This window comes from Mycteria americana, chromosome 2 (genome assembly GCF_035582795.1).
Source record: "Mycteria americana isolate JAX WOST 10 ecotype Jacksonville Zoo and Gardens chromosome 2, USCA_MyAme_1.0, whole genome shotgun sequence".
Lineage (NCBI taxonomy): Eukaryota > Metazoa > Chordata > Aves > Ciconiiformes > Ciconiidae > Mycteria > Mycteria americana.
Window position 1 is genome coordinate 59,643,338 of NC_134366.1, and position 22,078 is coordinate 59,665,415.

At 39.3% G+C, this 22,078-nt stretch overlaps 1 protein-coding gene across 8 annotated transcripts in view; it reads left to right on the forward strand.

Moving 5' to 3' along the window:
• The window catches only part of COL15A1 (collagen type XV alpha 1 chain), a 159,698-nt gene that overhangs the window by 98,984 nt on the left and 38,636 nt on the right, over positions 1–22,078 (forward strand). For 3 of the 8 annotated variants that reach the window (XM_075493597.1, XM_075493601.1, XM_075493596.1), the window contains exons 17-25: positions 823–891; positions 3,795–3,839; positions 6,277–6,312; positions 10,404–10,466; positions 11,376–11,411; positions 11,505–11,588; positions 17,836–17,901; positions 19,798–19,833; positions 21,418–21,480. In XM_075493597.1, the coding sequence (XP_075349712.1) occupies positions 823–891; positions 3,795–3,839; positions 6,277–6,312; positions 10,404–10,466; positions 11,376–11,411; positions 11,505–11,588; positions 17,836–17,901; positions 19,798–19,833; positions 21,418–21,480 (498 nt within the window). The remainder of the gene's footprint in view (positions 1–822; positions 892–3,794; positions 3,840–6,276; positions 6,313–10,403; positions 10,467–11,375; positions 11,412–11,504; positions 11,589–17,835; positions 17,902–19,797; positions 19,834–21,417; positions 21,481–22,078) is intronic. The other 5 variants (XM_075493599.1, XM_075493598.1, XM_075493602.1 and 2 more) reach the window with 5 other exon arrangements.

Here is a 22,078-nt window from a genome sequence, read left to right on the forward strand (position 1 = left end):
ATTGAAACAGGGGACGTTCTGACTTGATATAAGTAAAATATTTTTCACCTTGACGACAGCCAAGCATTGAAACAGGTGCTTGGAGAGGCTGCAGAACCTCCATCTCTGGAGGGTTCCAAGACCTGAGGGGACAAAGCCCTGAGCAACCCGGTTTGAATTCAATGTTGATGCTGCTTTCAACAGGAGGTTGGATTAGGTAGCCCCTGAGATCCCTTCCAACATAATTAATTCTACAATTTTTGTGATAGAACATTTTTTTTCTGCTCAATTTAATTTCAGTAAGCTGTATTTTAGGCAGGAGTTCAACATTCAACTGTGAGAATTAGGAAGGACCTTTATTTTTGCATAATGATTGCTGCTCTTAGCAAACTGCCTGCAAGCTCTCCCTGCCTTAAATCAGTTATGTAACCCTTACTAGTCGTTACAGTATTTCAGTAACCAGGGTGGCAGGTAAATGCTAAACAGAAAAATACTGCTACAGCATGCTTAAACATAGCACATACTTAAAGCTGTGATGCCGTCTCACTTCTGCCTGATGCTGACCAGCCTGAAGTGCTGGAGAAATGGTGTCAAATTGGCAAGACTGTAAAGACCAGAGTTTCCATAAGGAGGATCAACATGCCCTTATCGCATTTGAGTGGAGCCTATCTCCAGAACATCATGCACGGGTCAAAAAAAGGTTAATCAGAAAAGATAAAAATATTTGTGTTCAGTATCTTTCCAGTTTTTTACAGGACTCCATAGAAGAGAGAAGTTGAAAAAAACACAGAAAAAAAAAAAGATAAATTCTTAAAGCCTGTAGCATTTTTTCTCTTCCATTAGGACATGGAAGGATCAGGTAGCATTGGCCTGTTAAGTGAATCCAGAATTCCAGGATCAAGAGGGCCAAAGGTAAGTGGATGTTTTAGGGGAGCGGTGTGTTGTTTGTTGTTGGTTGGGGTTTTTTTTTCAAAAACAAAAGTGTCCTCCTCTCTGCTTTTTGGAAACACATAGCCCCACTCAGCTATAGATTTGGAGTCACTGCACTGCATTGGATTCAGTTGCTCTAGAATGACATTACAATAACTGTGTCCTCCAAAGAATCTGAATGGTATTTCTCTGATACCTGGTTAGCTGGTGATTTTTAGATTCTGCTCTGGTATATTTTTGAGACATTAAAGGATGAAATGGGGTTTTTTTGTATTATCTAGCTCTCTATTTCTTGTTTTACCCTAATAGATGCCCTTCGTGCATATGAAGATAAATTACATATACTAAAGAAACTGAAATGTTATAGTTTGACAATCAAATGTGCATAATCTGAAATACATAAACTAAAAAAATGTTCCCAGCAGTGTGGAAGCAATGTCCCAGAAGAAGGGATTTTTTTCCCCCATCACCATGTCTCAGGAGATTTTTGCTAGTGTGGGCCACTTTAAAACACCAAGTAAGGAATACGGGAATACAATGCATCAGTACTTACCAGATCGTTTGGATTTATCTTCATTCTTAGCAATAACATCAAAACTGCAGCCTATGATGCCTTCACCAAAGCAGGCAATTATCCAGCATTCCTCCTCCCAGGGCTGCCTGCATTGTTCTAGTTTGGTCTTCAGAAGTCTTGCCCCTGTGCTCACTCCAAAAGAAACATTCAAAATTTCAAAGCATAGCTTTGAAAGGATGAGTCTTGTTGCCCAAGTTTGGAGAAAGTGCTGATGATGATGACCTTGGGTTATGGTAGATGCCAGATTGAATACTAGGCAATACTAGGCAATCACTGCAAATAAGGCAAACCCTGTACTGGAATACATCAGAAAGAGTATTGCCAACAGATACAGAGTTGTTATTATTCTAGCCCTTTACTCAGGGCTAGTGAGGCTGCATTGAAATACTGAATCCATTTTTTTTGTATCCCACTTCAAGAAGGATGTGGAGAAGACAGAGACAGTCCAGCAGAGGGCTGTACAGATGGTATGGGGCCTTGAGTACATGACCAGTGAGGAGAGGCTGAAGGAGCTCAAATGGTTTAGTCTGGCAAAAAGGAGACAAAGGCATGATCTAATAGCTGCTTACAAGTCTTTGAGGGGCAATTGCAAATACGATGAAGCCAAACTGTTCCTCGTAGAGCCAGATGGTGCAACAAGGGACAGTGGTCACAATTTGCAGCTTGAGATGTTCAGGCTAAACCTTAGGAGAACCTGTTCACTAGGAGGTTGGTGCAGAACTGGGGCAATTTGCCCAGGGAGGTTGTGGAAGCTCTGTTCTTGGAAGTGTTCAAAACTTTGCTGGACAGAGCCGTGACTAACCTGATCTAGAGCTGGTGAGAGATCTACTTCCAGGGGGCAACTGGATTAGATGGCCTCCAGAGGCCCTGTACAACCCCGTTTCTTTGATACCATGAATCATCAGAAATGAATTGAACACTGGACACAGGAGCAAGTTTGACAAGCTCTTTACTGTACTGGTTTAAAGTACTATGTGAGTCATTGTAGTTATAGCTGACTCAGTTTAGAGACCTCTTCCCCCTCTTACATCTTTTCCTAGATACTAAAAAAGTGGCACAAAAAATAGTTACAAAAATAAGAATAGAATTCGTTAGCTGAAACAAGCTAGTGTCCAAAATGAGATGTCCAAAACTAGTTCCAAAATTCCCCATTCTGACCTGCCTAAATGACAGTCTTACTTTCAGTTGTGGTTTTGTAACAAGCATTCTTTGCAAGTCACTCAGCTATAAATGCTGAAAAAATCTCTTATTGCAGCTGAACAAAATCCTGGAATTTTGTTTTCCTGTTACTGCTTAGTCAGTCCACAAAGTTTGAGTCAGTAAAGAAGGCACAGAAGAACTTTCCTGTAATCATGAAAATGATTATACATACTTACTGGTACTGCATGAAAGCATTATGAGCCGCTTACACCCTATGACAACTCCAGAGGTTCCTGGTTATGTTTGAGTGAAAATAGAGTATCTGCTTCTAAGAGGGCTGTAACTCAAAGCAGCTGCTAGGAAATAAATTACATTTATTTGCATTATATTTGTATCTGTTGAATTTTTTATTAATCTTTTATGAGAAGTAGTGGTTATGTTTTGAAGTAGAAGTATCAAATTTATTTTGTCTGTAGGCTCAGCTATCATTTCCAGGGTTTCTATTCTCTTCCTTCTACAGACCAGTGTAAAGTTTTGTTGGTGTTTGGTTTATTAGTGTCTTGTCTTTATATTCCAGATGAAGACAACTCAATCACTTTGTTGAATTCTTTTTTTTCCATTCAACTTTCTAAAATGATCGATAATGAACTGTTCATTTTACCATCAAAGAGTCATAACTGTACTTTACAACTGATGTCACCGTATAGAGACAAGAGAGGAATTTGCATCCCCAAATGTTTGTTTCAAGCTACTTTTAAACCTAGCAGGACAATGCCGAGTTGTCTCTAAACTGGTAACATATCTTAATTTCAGTCAAGGAGGCAAATGCAAAAAATTGTAAGCAATTGAAAGCAATCCCTTGCAACAAATGCACTTGGACAACTTTATTTCTAATATTTTCTAAAAATATGTATAGTATGCAATGACAAGATTAAAGTTGTCTTTGTAAGAAAAAAAATCTTTAGATCTTTGCATGATAATATAGAGTAAGGCAGTATTTATTAGAACAACAAATCTAAAACAATGCTTACATTTTATTACTCTCTGTTGATACTACTGGTCTCCAACATTGTTTTTGTAACAGTTGTGGTTATGAATTAGGTTTTTTTCTGAGAAAGTTTATTATGAAATGCTACGTGGATTTACCAGTAAATTCAGTGTAATTTTATAGGGTTCTGCAGGAAGACATGGACAGCGTGGGCCATTAGGACCAAAGGTACCCTATGTAACAAGGAACACTTGAAAGCTACCCTATTTTCCTTTGGATATATTTTTTATTTCTGTATTCCCAGCATTTGCCTTAACAAAACAGCTTTTGTTTAACATTCATATACTGACTAAGTATGGGACAAATTTTGTTCCCATTTACACTGGGTATCCACCCAGAGTGTGTATTAATAGAATTATTTCACATCCACACCAGAACAGTGAGTAAATACCAGCTGGGCCGTTACATTCCAAGGTACTTGGTGTAACATGGCATTTTTGTTTAATTTTTTTAGGACATTTGACAGTTTCTCTTTGTTGCTCATTTATACATCATTCTGGTTTCCAAGAGGTTACATGTGTGCTGTTGAAAGAGAAACCTGCAGGAAGAGACCTTCTGGCATGATCCCAGAAAGTGATAGGAAAATGTTCTGGAAGGTGCTGGGGGGAAGAAGGGAGATGTCATGACTACTTTGCCTTGGTTTTTATTTGAGCTCAGTAGTGACTGAATTTTTCCACTTTGCTGCTGCTGGTTGGTTAAGTAACCCACGAGGAAAAAGTGGAGAGATTAAAAACCAGAGGAAAAAAAGGTAGATTCACAGAATGGGGTCTTAGACAGGAAGAGGCTTTTTCTATTCCTATGTAAAGCTCGAGTACCACTCAGGTTAATAGTACAGCATGACAACACCTTTTCAGCACTTTAAATGTGGAGTTAAGGAAATTCAATGTCTTCATTGCCCTGGGAATTGACAGCAACATTGAGGGAGCAGGAAATGGAAAATACTAGATGGGGGGCCCCATCCTCTCTTCCTAAAATTTACACCTGAACACACACAGCACAGATCACTGACTACCCAGAAAGCACATTGCCAGCAACAACTGCATGCATGTTCCATAGAACAACAGCAATCAAAGATCTGGCCAGTTCCCTATGTCTAGAGTCTATAGAGCTCAGCTTATAGGGCTGAAAAAAGTCCCTACATTGGGTACTACTCCTGTTAATGCTGGAGGACAACAGTACTTATGAGTGAAAAAATCAAGTATTTGCACAGCACATGTTAGTGAATGATACTGCAAAGGACTGGCTAAATAGACGTGCTCTCACATGATGCTGCTCTATGGACAAAAGTAGCTTCCAAGTCTCCATTTTTTGTTGAAAACTTATTGTCTGCCCTTAACTAGAATTTTTGTTTCTAAAATATTGTGGAAATACTGTTTCACAAAGACTTCAGAAATTGAGGTAGCATGATTCCTAGGATTTGGGAACTGGACTGGGACTGAAAAGATAGTCATAAACCTTGGCCAAGAGACTTCACCACCTACATTAAGATTTTAGTTGTTTAATCTTGAGTCATTCATCCCCAAGGTCATGAAGACACAGAAAGGAACAGACTGTTGCCTGACATCTTACAAAATCAGATACGCTACAGCAAAATTACTCTAAAGTGGTTATAATACACTATCATTCTCATGGGGATGAATTTCACACCTACTTTTCACAGTTATAAATGACTTCACTAGGCAACAGTGGCAAAATACAACAACCACCCACCTCCAAAAACCAAGAGCTAATGCATCATGAAGAGTTTAAGGTATAGTTATGTTTCATATATCCTTCATCCTTCAAATACCCCAGACCAGTAGAGCTGTCAGAGAAGGCCTGCCGTGATCAAAGTTTTTCTCTCTTTCCTAGCAAGTAAGAATGGATCCAAATTCTGCTTTCACTTTTATTACTATGAAAAATTGTTTTCATTAAAAAACAGTCTACAGTCTTCATGCATTCATGAATATAAGCACTCCTAAAAGACAATAAGCATAAACATAACATTTGAGGCAATGGCTCTAGCTCCTTGCAGATTTATTCCTGTTTATATTCTCTATCTCAAATGAAATAAACTAAATTGCATGTTCTCTGTCTGTAATGAAATCAAGGAATCATGTCTACTCAGAGCTAGAGTACTGCAGAATCAGTCCCAAAGGTGGAACAGTGCAGCACTCATTACATTGCTCATGGTATGACACGGTGGCTGGGTAGATGGGGACAGTAGTAGTGTGGGGGAGGCTGAGTGAACTGTATTGAAGGAAGATGGTGGGTCATTTGTGGAGGCACAAGGTCATTGTGGCATTGGTGGATCTAGGGAATGTTGCCATGTGCCGATTTCAGACACCAAAATGAAGGTTCAGACATGTGGCTTGGTAGATGCTCAGCAAAAATAGTATGTGGTGACCAGAAAGTCTAAGATGTGGGTGGCAACTGGGAGGTTAAACCCCCAGAACCAATTCACAAATGTATGCTGAGCATCACTTTACCAAAAATATGCCCTATTTTTGCTAATCATTTTACTCCACTCAGTCCCTTTTTTTGTAAGGAAAGTAACATACATGTTTAAAATCCTTGTAATTACTGTTCACTTTGATATTTGAGCCCTACTGTGTCTCCATTTCAGGGAGAAAGAGGCAACATTGGTCCACCAGGTTCAAAGGTGGGAAATTCATTTAACTTGATCTAAAACCTCAGTCGTTTCTTCCTCTTAGTTTCCTTTCTTCTCTTAATGCACACAGGGGATAATGAACATTTCTTGCTCTGTCAGCATATTAAAGCCCAGGGAGGCTTCTCTGAAAAAACAGAACATTTTCTCAGTTGAATTGTGATTATCAGGAGCCAGTGTAACCTGTTGCTTAAGACTTCTTTTTAAAATACGGTTAAAATTGCATTTAAAATCCTCAGGTGCATGATGCCATGGTGTTTTGTGAGGCCGTTTACATTTTCACCAGAACAATAATGAAAATCAGCAAAGCTTTTGTAAAAAAACTAAGTTCCACATGCCTCCCTACTCCTTAATATCACAGTGTGTAGCTAGCATCCCACACCAGAGCACTCCCCGCATGGCACGTGTCTGTGGTACAGTAGTAGATTCATGCCATGCTGTGCAGAGGACTCAGGAGCCATGCACAACCCCAATCCGGTGTTCAGCAGAGAGGCCACTGTTGTCTGGATCTGTGCTAGAACCTGCCCATCATCCTGCAGCCAGGATCCTCCTAATCCACACCTGACCACTTGGGAGGTACAAGATTATAGAAATGGTGGTTGGAAGGGCCTCTAGAGGTCATCTAGTGCAATATCACACTCAAAGTGATCCTGTCACCAACACTAGATCACATCGGCAATGGATTTGTCTCACTGAGCCTTAAATACCTCCAGGGAGGTTCCAAAAACTCTGTGGGTATCTTGTTCTGGTGCTTCAGTATCCTCTTTGGAAAGACAGTTTACCTAATGTGCAGCCTGTACCTCCCAAGCTGTAATTTGTGCTAGCTGTCTAACTGACCCCATGCACCACTGTGCAACCTAGACCTGCTGCTCTGGAGCAGTGCAGCTTCTAGACACGAGACCCCATTGGCAGGGAAACCTGTCAGTTTACACTGCTTTACACGGTGTTAGTACTGAAATTAATGGAGCTGGAGTCCATTCTTTCCTCTCCAGTCTTCCTTATCATTACCCCTGTCTGTTCTGGTTTGGACTCCTCTTGGAGCTCACCCTAAAGCTTCCTCTTGGAGCTCTACCCTAAAGCTTCTGTTTGTATCTGTGCTGCTTTTTGCCAGTCCCTGGCTGACTTGCGTGACTTGCATAAGCCAGCAGAGGGCGGTGCTGCGACTCGTAGAAAAAATTAAAATAAAATAAAATAAAATAAAATAAAATAATAAATAAAACAAAAGCTTCTCTTGCATGTGGGACCGCACTGAAATCAAGAGTTGCTTTAGGAAGCTAGATAAAAGCAATTATGAATCTACCCTTCTGCTTGCTGAATATTTACACGAGCATTATCACAGTCTTCTAGCAGCATCTGCTTGTTTATTTTTAAAAAGAACAACGATGTAGCAGGACTTTGCTTGCCATAAATTCCATCTGCTCTACATATTTTGAGTGTTGCCATTTCACAGAGATATTTGTCAGCACGATCATTAAAGCTGATGCATTGATGCATCGGACAGTTATTTAACTCTTCTTTTTAATCTGTTTGAGACTATAGATTATTTTCTTAATTATTATACATAACAAGTGCTTTGTTCTGTGGCCCTTGTTCTAGTAATTATTATTGTTGATGTGATACATTTCAAACACATGCATATATTGTAAGTGGAGCGACTACAGTGCTATTTAAAAATAATCAAATATCTCTTCAACCCTCAGTTTAAAAAAGATCTTGGTCCTCTTATATTTGAGCAATGAGCTACGTTCTTCAAATATGGAAGGAGTTAGAAATAAGGATGTCTCTGGATACATTATTTACAGTAAAACATCTTACCTATCCTGGATCTTTTCTTCCAAATTAATTTTCGTTAGGAAAATCAATTGGTGAAATTATTCAGCATTTGTAATAGTAGGAAGCTGATCTGCAGGTACCAAGATGCCTGAAATGACATGGTTATTCATTCAAGGCTATTTCCTCTGCCCAATTACTCTTGCTGCAGACAGATGCATATAATTTTCCACAAGAACTGAAGAGACTTAAGTCCGAAGTACGATTTTTAATAGTCATGTAGGTGCCTAAATCCCAGTAGCTGCTTAGGTGCCTAAATCCAATTAGCATTCAGAGACACCTTTTATCCTGCACTTGTCTATAAAATGAAAATTAGAGTGCTTCAGAAATTATACTTTAACTTAATAGACTGAGTTTTTATTCCTGAGCCACATGCTTTGCTGATCACAGGCAAAAAATAGAAATAACAGTGAGAATATCCTGTCTTAATGAAGTGGACACATTACATTTTTTATGCTGGTGGTTCTGTAGAAAGGCATAAGAAGAAAGAGGATTTTGCATCCTATGAACTGTTAATTTTAATTTCTTCTATCACACCAGAAATGCAGCAGAGAAGACCATTTGACTTTCAATACTTTGAAACTCTGTTGTTCCTTAAGACACTCCTGTAGAGTATTAGATAATTCTCAGTGGTTTTATTGGGTCACATCCATCCATCCCAGTACCCTGTCTCCAACAATGTCAAAAGCATGTGCAGTTTGAGCGATACTTAGATGCAATTTGACCTTAAAAGAGGGCAAGTATTAAATCATAGTTCTCCTGAGTGACCTAGACTCCAATAATTTGTGACTCAGGGACCTTCTCAGCTAGAAATGGTGTCTGAACCACAATTAGATCTCTTCAAGTGAATTTGATGTCTCCCTTGGAATTCATGCAAACTTCTACAATTTACAAGACCTTGCGGCAATGTGCTCTGCCTACTTAACTACACATCCCATGAACGTCTTCCAGCTATTTTCATTTGATGCTCACTATTTCTTCTATTAGAAGTGTGAGTCCTTAACTACTGTCTACTTTTAGAAGCCTCTACAATATTCTTCACCCACCTCCTCGTTTGTCTTTTTTCCAAGCTAAAGAGTCATACCTTACACCATCATGTCTCATATAGAAGCCATTCTATACCTTCCATGATTCCCATTGGCCTTTTCTGAAGTTTTTCTAGTTCCACTAGATCCTTTTCAAGATGGAAAATGTGAACAAACCAGTGCACAGAATTCAAGTTACGGGCATACAATAAGTATATACAGTGGCATAGTAATGTTCTGTGCTCTTGTTTTCCTGTCACTTTTACAATAATTTCTTGTATTTGGTTTCTTTTTGACAGCTACTGAGGTGACCTTTTAATGGAATTGTCTATGTCTACTAGATTTTTATGGTACTATCTACTGTAAAAGCTCAAAAATATTTTATTGAAGCAGAACAAAAAATAAGAACCAAAACAGCCTTTTCCTAAAAAAACCCAAAACACTCCCCCCAAAAAAATCAAACCAAACCAACCAACCAAACAAACAAAAAAACCCACCAAAAAAACCCCACCAACCAAACAAGCAAACAAACAAAAAAAACAGCCCCATTACTAAAAACCACCAGGGCTAATCTGTCACTTGGATGAATCATTAGGCTGTTCTGTGTCATTTCCTTTGCTCTTTCATATGACACAGAAAAACAGATGCAAAAATGTAGTTCACTCTTTATTTGGTTATTTAAGAATTCAGAGTCTTTTTTCATCAATTTTTCTCCAGGCAAACTGCATTATCATTACTGAGTGATACTTCTGCTTTTCCCATAGAAGAGAGTCAGTGATCAGATTCTTAGCAGTAATATACAATCCTGCACTAATCTAGAGCAGGGGCTATCAAACTTTTCGCCCCACGTGCCAACTCCCATCTACATTCGATGCCTCTCCCTCCTCTTCCTCCAGCCTAAGAGTCACTTAACTGAAGGGTGGAAATAACCCATGAAATGTATCTTGGGGGAAAGCAACAGAATTCACCCTTTTGCTAAGCGGAGGTGGGAGTAGTGGAGAAGAATGATTGAAGCCGCATTTAAAAAACCTGCTCTGGAGAGGGAGAAACAGCAGGAGGAGCGGAGAGAGCAGATGACTGATGAGATGATGCTGACTCCATGGAACCCCCCACAAACCTGCCCCCTAGTCCATTCAGAACCATACTGTGTCCCTCCCAAGAGTAGCAGCCTCTTGCTTGTATGAAACTGCACACAGTTTAGAGAGAATAACAGTATATTTGTTGTGGCAGGGAATGCCAGGAACAGATGGAAAACCAGGCTTTCCTGGCATTGCTGGACATCCTGGAGTTGTGGTGAGTAGGGCTATCATAATCTGTGATCACCTAACACACACTGGCTCCCCAACCTATATCTTACGGATCAGTAAGAGCCCTAACAGTACTTGCTAGTAGTGTGTGGAGAGCTGGGCTTGGGTTTGTCCCACTTAACCTGGAGCAGTTACCTCAGACACCAAACACAGGAGCAGAGTGTCCCTTGCCCTTGCCTCCCTCATTAGTCAGAAGTGATACAGGCATCTCCAGAGGCTACTTCCGATTCTTCAATGCTCCTTTTGCTTTTAATTATTCAGAAATCACCTCTGCTTTTAATTAGAGGGAAGTCAACAGGATCATAGGTGATTTTAATGTATTTCTCATGCTGAAGAGCCATGAGGATTACAGAGCTCTTTAGCCACGAAGTCCCACGGCTCGACCCCTGCCACCTTCCTTCTCAGTCATGCCAGACAAGCTGTCTGCGTCCCCAGTACAGTGAGTTGTATCAAGGGGCTGATCAAGCTTAGAAATAACCTACCTGAAAAATGACTGTTTAGCTCACCTGTGTTCCCCTGTCCAGTCTACTGGGCAATCCCGGACACAACTGATGTGGTTCATGCTGAAAAAGGAAGGAGCAGCCACGCATGGCTGATTTCAGTGCAGTGAAAGAAAGGCTTGTTGAATTAATCCCCAACTAATGAAATGTTGTACGCCCATTTGCGTCTGGTCATCTGTGAACTCTGTCAAACGTGTTGGGAAATACTTTTAAACATCAAATCCTCAGAGGGTCTGAGTTGAAACCAGCTGGCCCCATCTGTGGTTTGAGAGAGCTGGGGATCAATCATTCTGTACCTGCATTTTACTGTTGTGCTTTTTGTGAAGCTAGAGAAAGCACATTTTCACAATTTTTCATTTTAAATCACTTATGCTCATTTTTTTTGTCACATGCAGGGTCCAAAAGGGGAGAAGGGTGACCCAGGACCCCAGGTGAGATTGCATGGATTTTATTCTTTCTGAGAAACCTGTGTGAAATGTAATACTTAGTAAATGGGTTTTCCACCTGTAATGCTTTTGAAATAGGGTGAACCAGGACAGAACGGGAACAGTATTGTGGGACCACCTGGACCACCAGGACCACCAGGACCAATCATAGCAATACCTGAGGTAAGCGTGTTTGTCAAGCATTAAAGTCTCTGTAACTCATCTTACAGAGAAGAGGGCACAAGCAGTTAAGAAACTGGCATTTCTGCTGTTGATGTTCAGGTCACAAGTCTACTCCTCGAAACAAAAAATCTCAACGTGTCTCTATATCAAATAGATATGTTTTGAAAAGATGAAATAGGAAGGAAAGTGGGTGAAGAGCTTACATACAAGAATTATGGGGTCATATTGAGAGCTTCTCACAAACTCTCCAGGTGATTCTGCAGAAGTTGTGAACATCAAATAAAAATCAACAGAGAAATAGAAAACTGGGAAAGCAAGGCACCTGTGACGCAGCAGTACATAGGAGATGGATACAATGTGTTTTCTGACAGGTGTCCACTATACAAACCAGAGCACTGACTCTATTGTGGACGCAACAGCCAAAAGTACCGAAGAGTAAAATGCCAGAAGCTCATAAAAACTGTCCAATATCCTTTAGCTGCATGTATATTTTCAGTCAGTTTTGTTTTGTGTACGTCAGCCTTTGCAAAAACTGTACTGGTTAGCAGTAATGAAGGCTAAGGATTAGGTTGAATCCCATTTCAAGCTGACAACAAAAATCCTTGTAGTTGGCTTGATACGACACTAAGATCTGGAGAAGCTGTGAGTGGCTGCAGGAAATTCTTCACCTCTGAGAGCAGAAGGTGCCTAAAACAGCCAGACTCATCCATAGGAATGCATATAACAGCAGTAAGAAGTGATTTGTGATTGCAAGAAGGGAAAATGCCCAGCTGAGAAATCTGTGTTAGGGGGAGCTGGGCACCAACATCATCATAAAGCAGAGCTACACATATAACACTATAACATTTTTTGTTGACTGAAAAAACTAGGTTTTCACTTAGGCTTCTGTTACTAATAGCAAATATAGCATAAATTGGCATCCCATAGCCCACATAACCAGTCCCAAAAGAGTTGGGGTTTTTTACTGCATTTACTGGGTATCCACCCAGAATCTTAGGATCCAAGATCTTGGATGAGCAGAATTATAGATTCACAGAAATGTTGGTTGGAAGGGGTGTCTGAAGATCATCTAGTTCAAAGTCCTGCTCAAAGTGGGACTGTCACCAGTGTCATCACCACACTTTATCATGTTTCTGTTGAAGTTTCTGGGGAATTCCTCAATAGCTGTGACAGAAATGCTGATGTAAAATTCATTTTCTTTCTCACAGCCCTGCCATGGTGTCACTGTGGGGCCTTAACTCTTACCAGTGACTAAACAGCTCTGTTTGCAGTAATAATGACCCTGAATGTATTGCTCCTTAACTCGTTAATACTTGAAAAAACACTGTGAGAGCCTCAGAGGGAGGACAGTATGTATAACAAATGTAAAAAGATTATTGAAGCTGACATAGCAAACTAATGACACTAGTTTGCTAGAGGCTGCATGGCTCCCTACACGTTGTGATAGTCACAGTCCACATGTCTATCTAATGTGTAGCTATGTCTGAAGAAACCTAACGTGCATCCTCTGAATTCTCCAGAACTTCTGTATGAACTACCTTCACCATGCATTACAGAAATGTATAGAGCCTAGTAGAAGCTGTATTGCATTAGGTGTATTACAAACCCAAACAGAAACCCATTTCCTTCTCTAAATACCTTGGAGTTTAAGAAGTAAGCTCTCTTACAAAGTAGGGTGCATAATATATGTGGCTTTATGTACATTTGTAGCAAACAGGTATTCTGGGGGGGGTAGAGCAACAGCCATCTATCCTCATATGCTTCAAATCCTCTATGTTGTTAATTAGATTATTTCTCTGAGGACTTGGTATGACAGATTTTGATACCGTTAATTAAACATGTGTGTGTGTAAGTATATGTCACTATGTATGACGTGAGTTCTACCTACTTCACAGATGTTTGTATAAGAACAGGACCTTTGTTTACTATACATTTACTGAGATAGAAGATTAAATTATCCACATACATTTTGTTGACTCAGTCTCTCATCTTCTGTAGTTAGCTTCAGGTATGGAAAGAACTAGTGCAAGTAGACCTATCAATTGCAGTTGGAATTACAGAACTAAAATAAATACCAGTACCAGCTGTTGTAATGTGGATATTGGCTTGACATAGGTAGAGCAGCAGAGATCAATTAAGTGATCTAAGTGAACCACAGGGCAGTTAGAGAGGTCACTCCCTGGGTCAGGGTCTATTAGTTCACTCATTTAACCATTGTGTAGCCAAAGACAACAATACTTCTTGGGCTATGGAAGTCCAATGGACTGATCTATCAGAGTTGGAAGGAAGTTTTCTTACAAAGGGTTGTGTGGCTACAGCTAAACAGATTTTACGCTGCTCGATCAAAATAAAACAAATTAAAGAGCTGGTGCAGTTTCAGTATTGTTCAAATACTAAGATCTGACGTGGATAGCTGTGGCTCAGGGCCAGGCCTCACCAGTATCTGGCCAATAGTACATTGATCAAACTGCACTGAAAAGTGGACCTTGGTTTCCTCCTCATTTAACCTGGTCCCTATGCAAACTGAAGGGATTTGATTCCTTCAGGACCCACTTCTAACACTGTGAAAAGACATGGTAAGATAAAACTGAGGTCTGCAGTGGAACATAGCCATTTCCAGGCTTCTGCAGTACCTACCAACACCATGGGTCTCGGAGGTTTGCAGTCCTCCTCTCTTGCCTCCTGCTGTCAGTCAGGAAGTCTGCTCTGAACTGTCCTGTTTAAAAAACAATGTCCCTCAGTTGGCTGCTGTTTGATATTCCAAAATACTAAAATCAATATTCCTCATCCTATATTGGCTATTTCACTCTTTTGGAGCATAACGTCTAATACTCAGTGCATTTTCATGCATGGAATCATGATAACCAGTAAACCATATTAATCGCTGCTACGGTTTTATCACTCCAATTTAGTTGGATACAGTACAGAAATAATTTTGAATAGAGAAATTCAATTGGATTTAAATTTAAAACTTTTAAACAATTATCTATTGCTGCCATTATTCATCCATAGTTTAGGTATAAGAACTGAATGAAAGGCTTGGAGAAAGGTTAATGTTGGGGGTGTAAAGCAAATGTCACAAGATTTTGTGTTTCCTATGTTCTTTCTGTAATTCCAATAAGGACATATTCATTCCATTTGGATACAAAGCTGAAGGTTTACTTAGAACCGAACCCAGACAATCACGCTAAAAAACACTGTTTCTTCCTCTTCATAATAGTGAAGAAAATATGAAAAACAACGTTCTTCTTACTTTGTAGTCAGCACTTTGTGAACTGATTTGATGTGTCAAAAAGTTACATTGCTGGATTGTTGCTATTAAAGATGTTTGCACATCCAAAAAGGAAGATAAATAACTATATACCTGGAGCAGGTTGTGAAGAGTGCAATCTTTTTCTCTAATCATCATCCTTGTACCCTCTGTTTTCATATCTTCTTCAGCAGTGTGTACAGTTTTCTGACTTCCAACCACAATTTCCATTTGCAGCTAAACTCTATTTATAAAATATACAAAGTGCCTGATCCCAAGCTCAGCAAAGCCTTTGGGATTCTTTCCACTGACTTCAATATAGTTAGGATTGAGCCAAAAGGAATGAATACTGAGTAATTTCACAATGAAAACCCAGTGTAAACCCAGGGCTCCTGGATTTCTGCCACCAGCTGTAGATAAAGCAGAACAATTGCATCAGCAGAACTCTTTTATTACTGTCATTAAAGTAATAGCCCATGTCTTGTTCCCTTTCTGGGCCACATAGAGCTGCGTATACAGTGGGACCAACGGCATCATGCTACCCCTGGGAGCAATGCAGCAGAGAGCTCAGGCAGGCTGGGAGATGGAGTGCTGCCTGCAGGACTTAAACTGCCTTTTTATTTGACAATTTTCCAGTGTTTTTTGTAGAACATGAGGACAGGGAGAAGGTAGCAGCACCCAGTAAAAGTAACAGGCTTTAGCTGCATGAATCATGATGCCAACATGACCTCAAAGTACAGAAAGTTGACCATACACTGCCATGCTCAGATGACATAGGATAGGATAGGATAGGATAGGATAGGATAGGATAGGATAGGATAGGATAGGATAGGATAATGTGACGTGACCAGTCAGGTCTGTCCTCTTTTGTGTCCTTCACATCCCAGATTAGAAAAATAGTTTTCAGAGACTCATAAGATAATTGGAAGTGACCTCTGGAGGCCATACTATGGTCAAACCTCCTGTTCAAAGCATTAGTTCCTGTATACTGTATTCATAACAAATATTGCAAAAGATTGTGATCTGATAGCATTGATCTGCATATGGTTACCAGCAGAAGAGGCATTCAGATTTCACAATACCTCGGTGACAACATCATTATTCATGTGCTAAGTGAATCTCTGGCACCTGAAGTCATGCCCTGGCCTGGCCCTGTGAAATTCAGAAGATTTTCATTACATTGAATGGGAATATACTGCTGCACACAGAGCCTTATATTGACATGGATGGCATGGTTTGCCTGCTAAACAAGTGGACTAGTTCAAGCCTCTGAGGAGATTCAGTACATATTTCTGAATCCAAAACAAGGCTAAACTGTCACACAATAAATGGGACTGTTGGAGTGAAAGAAATTAAACAAATGACAAAAACTGAGTAAGGATCTCTTTTCACCTACAGCATTTATGTGGAGCAAGCACTTACACATTGTCTGTCCTGTATTGTAATGTATGACCATATGATACTGTATTGGGAACACCTATTTAAACCAGAAAGGTAGCTATCTGAAACCAAAATGAAACCAAAATGAAAGCCTAATCATAACATCCTGACAAGAATCTGATTGGGAGCAGCCAACATACATTTACTAACAGCAATTCATTCCTGACCAAAATGATTACTTGTCTGTGGACAAGGGATGGGCACCAGATGTTGTACACCCTGACTTTAGCAAGGCTTCTGATGCAGTCTCCCATAGTCTTGCTATCACCAAACTGATGACCTGTGAAGTGGATAAGCAGATGATATAATAGGTAGAAAATTGGCTTAACTGATGGACTCATGAAGTTGTGTCTGGCATTCATGAGACTGCTTCTGGAGTACTGTGTCCAGCTGTGAGATCCCCAGTGCAAGAAAGATACTGACATAATGGAACAAGCCCCATGCAGGGCTGCCAAGATGGTCAGGGGACCGGAGCACTGAGAAAACGGGGTCTGCTCAGCGTGGAGGAAAGAAGGCTAAGGAGAGACTTTGTTGCTGTCTACAACTACCTAATCAGAGGATACAGAAAAGATGGAGGCACCCTCTTCTTGAGGGTGTATGGCAATATTATAAGATGTAATAGACACAAGTTGGAACATGGGAAATTCCAATTCGATATAAGCAAAAACTTTTTACCCTGACAATGCTTAAATACTGGAACCAGTTGCCCAGAACAACTGTGGCATTTCCATCCTTAGAGGTGTTCAAGACTTAACTGGACAAGTCCCTGAGTGACTTGATCAAATTAGACCTGCATTGAGGAAGGGTTTGGACCAGATTATGTCCAAAGGTCCCTGTTCACCTTCATTATCCTGATTCTGTGATCAAATTATGCAGAAATGCCTGAGCTAATGCTGAGCTCACTAATTCCAGGATAGGAAGCAGGATAACAACATTGCTATTATACTGCTCTGTTCAGGCTTCTTGAGACTCGGAGCTGATCAGGTGCTTAGGTGCTGCTCCACATCCAAGTGACTATACTGTTTTGAGGACCCAAGCCAGTTTCATTTATTGCAGACACAGCAGCATGATCAGAGCTGACTTAGGAATCACTGCATGGCACTGCATGGTGTGATGCAGACATGTTCAGAATATAATTATAACTTCACCTCTACAACAGGATGAGTGTGGTCAGACAGATACACCATCTTAGAATGCCAGTGACATATTGGGGTATAAAACCTTCATTTTGCTCTTTATCTTACTGAAGAGAAACGAATTCAGGCTGCAACATTTGGTGTCATAGTTTTCAAATTAAAAATGAGAGTCGGTTAATTAAAGTTTTGAAAGCATTCTGAGATTCTTACATAAGAAGTGTAAAACCAATGCCAGGTTTTGTTATTCCAGATGTATAACAAAAATTAGAAGTAGAGAGCCTTTTCTGTGGCCTTATTTGTGTTTTTCTCTCCACAGTTATAAAGGGATGCTTTAACTGCCTATACATTTCTGAAAATGTATGTGTGCCCTAGATAATCAATTTGGTATTTGAAATAACCTGTTCCTTAACCACTTTTTTAGCTACTACTCAATGAAACAGATGGAATTTTTAACTTTTCTGGAATTAAAGGACTGCTTGGGCCTCCAGTGAGTATATGCTGCTTTATTAAATCCTCAGATTTGCTCTGTCTTCAGTGTCTCCTTTTAAGTATCAGCTAGAACTGAGTTTCCTATGCTTTAGAATTGTGTTCCTACTAACTTCAGCACTAAGCTCTGTGGAAGTACTTCAGGGCAGAACTGAATTCTGTGTGAATGAATTGCTTTTACACATTTGTATGAAAGAAAGAAATTGGCTTAGCTCTGGGTCTGAACTATATGCTCAGAATGACAGAGATGTGGAACTGATGCAAAAATAGGGATCAAGATTTACATAGCATTTCTTCCATGTTTTTTCTATTCTTGTTTTTCAAGTGATAAAATGTTGGGACAAAGTATTTTGCTCAGTTCTAATTAAACTGCAACTAGGAATGCTAGGCTCCTGTGTATGAGTTTAGTCTCACAGCAATTATAGCTGTGGATGAAAAGCTGGAAATTTCATGAGAGAAGAACAGATGTAAAATTTCAGGTTCTCTTTTGCAACTAGGAGTATAGATGCAAAATAGTTCAGTCAAACATTTGAAATTCTGAATGCTTCTTGGTAATGATTTCACATTCCTAGGACTGGATCCAAAGAGAAATCTATCTTTTCCAGGCTGGAGTGTATTCAAACTTGCCTGAAAGTCTACAATATATTGCACTTCGCAAAATTTTAATCCCCCCAAACAAAGCATCTTACTTCACAGCTAGTTTCATTTGTGGACTGTTGTTTGTGTATTTTATTTTATCTGTTTTCTTGTTTGTGAGCAGTTCTCTTCCCTCACATTCTATCCCTGATGAAACAAGGAAGAATGTGTGTACCTGATAGCAGAATTTCACCCCACATAGCCATAGTTTAAAAAAAACATGTATCTTATTAACACGACTGTCCCAAAACAAATATTTACTAAAACTGCCAGTGTACTGGGAAGAAGGGCATTAGCTCCAATAACAGCTTTTAACCTTTATCTGATAGCCTAACATGCCTCTTTTTCACTTGTCACATGGTAGGATGACATCATATTATTGTGGCTGCATCCAGCTGTGCTTATGGTAAAACAGCTTTCATGGAAGACTGTTTTGATGTGTTTCTTAGAGACCTGATTCTCCTAATCCCTGGACATAATAGGATGCTAGGATAGGATGGGACCTCTTGTGTGAGCTTTGTTACTGCAGGTAGTTGCCATTCAAGCCTTAGATGACGGGTTCTCAAAATAACATAGACGAGTGAGCTCATGAGCCCAGCAGAAATGCATTGGTTTGTAATAGTTGTTAGAGTTACAGTCCCAACAGAAAGAAGGAGGTCCTGTAGCTCAAAGCCCAGTTGCAATTGGAAAGGTCTTTGAACCTCAGTCTCTGAGCTCACCCTAGTCAAGAAAGAGGTGCAGTCTCATAGTGGCTCGGTTAATACACATCCAGATGATCTGAACCAGAACTAAAGTGTCTCTCTGCAGGTATCACAGTGGGGCAATCTTAAATATGCCCAGTACAAATCCAAACCCATGTTTCTATTCACAGCCTATTACACACCCAATTTTCACAGACAACCAGGAGCAAGATGGCAAAGATGGGAGGGCTACTGTGACCTTTGTGCTAGAATCTGGAAAAGATTCAAAGGAGGTTGAATTATGGTTGTATGCCTTTCATACATGGAAAATGTCACCTTTCTTCAGCCTTTCCTGGATCTTTGTCCCTTCAGTTTTGGAAAGTAAATGCTAATGTCCCAGAAAAAGTTAGAAGCATAGGGCATTGTGGAGTGTACACAACTTTACCACTGGCCAAATGAAGTTCTTAATCCAGTTTCAGATCAGTTAATATTCACAAATTATGCAATACATGGAAAATGCATACGGTTTTGCAAGTCTGTAATATGTGTTTGTAAGGAGGTGGGTTTTTTGCATTTTGCAGGGACCAGATGGCAAGCCAGGTCTACCAGGATTTCCTGTAAGTATTATGTTCCTTGGATTTAAGAAAGTATTTTTCAATATAGTTTAAGATTTAAAAAATTCATATTGTACAGAACTTACACAAAGTCTAATAAATTTTCTTATGGGAGACTGTAGGTCTTTATGGAATTAACAGCTATGGTAGAAATTAACTCTCCTGAAAATGAAGTATACTGTGATATGCACATTTCATATTTCTGCTTATCTCAGAATCAGTTCTGTAGTTTAAATCTAAATGTAATTGATTCTGATGAAAAATTATGACCTAAGGAAAAGACCTATGCCATTTAGGAGAAACAAATGGACTTCTAAAAGTTATCTTCATATGTATATGTCATTGTATTATTCTTTAGGATTTTTTTGTCACCACTACAGAGTACAGTAAATCCCTACAAGGTGTACCCTTTTTATTTTATCCTTTAGGAAACTTTTTTTTTTTTTTTAATAATAACATACCAGTGCCACTATGGAAGCATTGTACAGCCATAGTATCAAAAGGTGCCTTATACTATGCTACCTACCTACTGTGCTCAGACTGCCACACCATATAAACATTATCTGGCTTGTGACTTAATATAGTATCGTTTATACTATTATATTTATATTCTATATAATGTGATAGAATTCTTTTCCCTTGTTATGATTGTTTTACAGTTCAGATGCATGCATATGGTCTCAGGATCCTTTGTCTATTGCCTGAGAATAACTAAGGAGGCAACTGGGAAAGCTGACAAATGATGTTGACAAAATGCTGGCAAATTGCCCAAAATTCTACAGAATGTTGTTTACTAAGTCCTGGGTATTATGGACTGCACAGGAAGCCAAAGAAAGGGGAAAAAACTCCTTAAAAATACTTTTCATTTGAAAAAGAGCTGATAACATTTAGAAAGTGATATAATGAATCCTTAGTCTCTCTGTCATTTACAGAATTTCTACAGACATGAAAATATCATTCTTGTTCTTACCTCAGTTCTTTTCTTTATCTCTTCACTAATGCAGAAATCATGTAGACTTGAATTTAGTTCTTGCTGGGTAAAAAAAATGCTTCTGAATGCACTTATAATGGAAGACTGTAAAACAAAATGTGATCTGAGTGGAATGCTTTCACCACAGAACAGATAAAGAAATTATCTCATTTTGAAATACATAATGTCTATTTCAGATTAAAATACTTTTTTAAAGTACGGTTAAAAATATAGCTTCAGAAATTCTATTGAAAATCAGACTGACTGAATGATCGTGGAGGGAGAGAGAATAGAGTAGAGAGGATATAGAGAATTTTAGGCTGAATTTCCACTCTTACTAATGTTTTCATATTTCTCTTTGTGAATGTGTGTATCATCTACACTGTGATAAACATCAGGGGGGGGTTGTTTTGTTCTTTTTTACTAGATTCTCCCTATATGACACTTGTTTTAGGGAATACTTTGATTCAGACAGCAATTTAGTCTTGTAAGAGTTCTTAGATTGCAACCAGAGTGATTCAAGTTTTCCAGTTATTTAAAATTACATTTAGTAAAATGGCCTAGCTCCATATTCTTATCAGATGTCACCATGGATTTATGTACTTGTTTTTGCTTAGGGCCCTCGGGGACCAAAGGGTGATACTGGTTTGCCTGGATCACAAGGACCCAAAGGACAACAGGTAAGAGAAAATGCATAGGGAAAGGTACATGCTGCAAAATGTGCTAGATGACAAATACTTAGTAACATTAAAAGTTTAATGATTTTAATGTTACTAGCAATTGGGATGTTAATAAGTTCATGTGGAAAATTGAAAGTGGAAATTGGAAATAAGTGGAAATTGAAAGAATGCTAAACAAAATACCTTGATATAATACTACTGAGAGCTAGCATTCCTGCCCCAGTGTTGAAATTCTGCAACGCAGTATGCACTTATCAGAATAAGTTTGCATAAACATTAAATATTAGGTGACCTCTTCTTGCAAGTTGATTGTCTGTGCTGAAACGCTGGGATCCTAACCGAAAGGCCAAATAGAAAAAGATTAATCTTTTCCTCCTCCTTTGGCACAGAGGTCTTTGCCTACAGAATGAAGGCTGCAGTTTTCCATTCCCAAAGAAAGTATAAGACTTGGGGAGCTCTTTCCTTAGGATCTTTTCTCTTATTTCTGCACAACAGTGTTTATGTTGTAGCACTGCTGGAAGGTGACTAAGGACTGACTCTGCTATTTTGTAAATATTTCAGCTGTTGTTCTTTCTTCCCCTTCTCATCCATCTGCAGG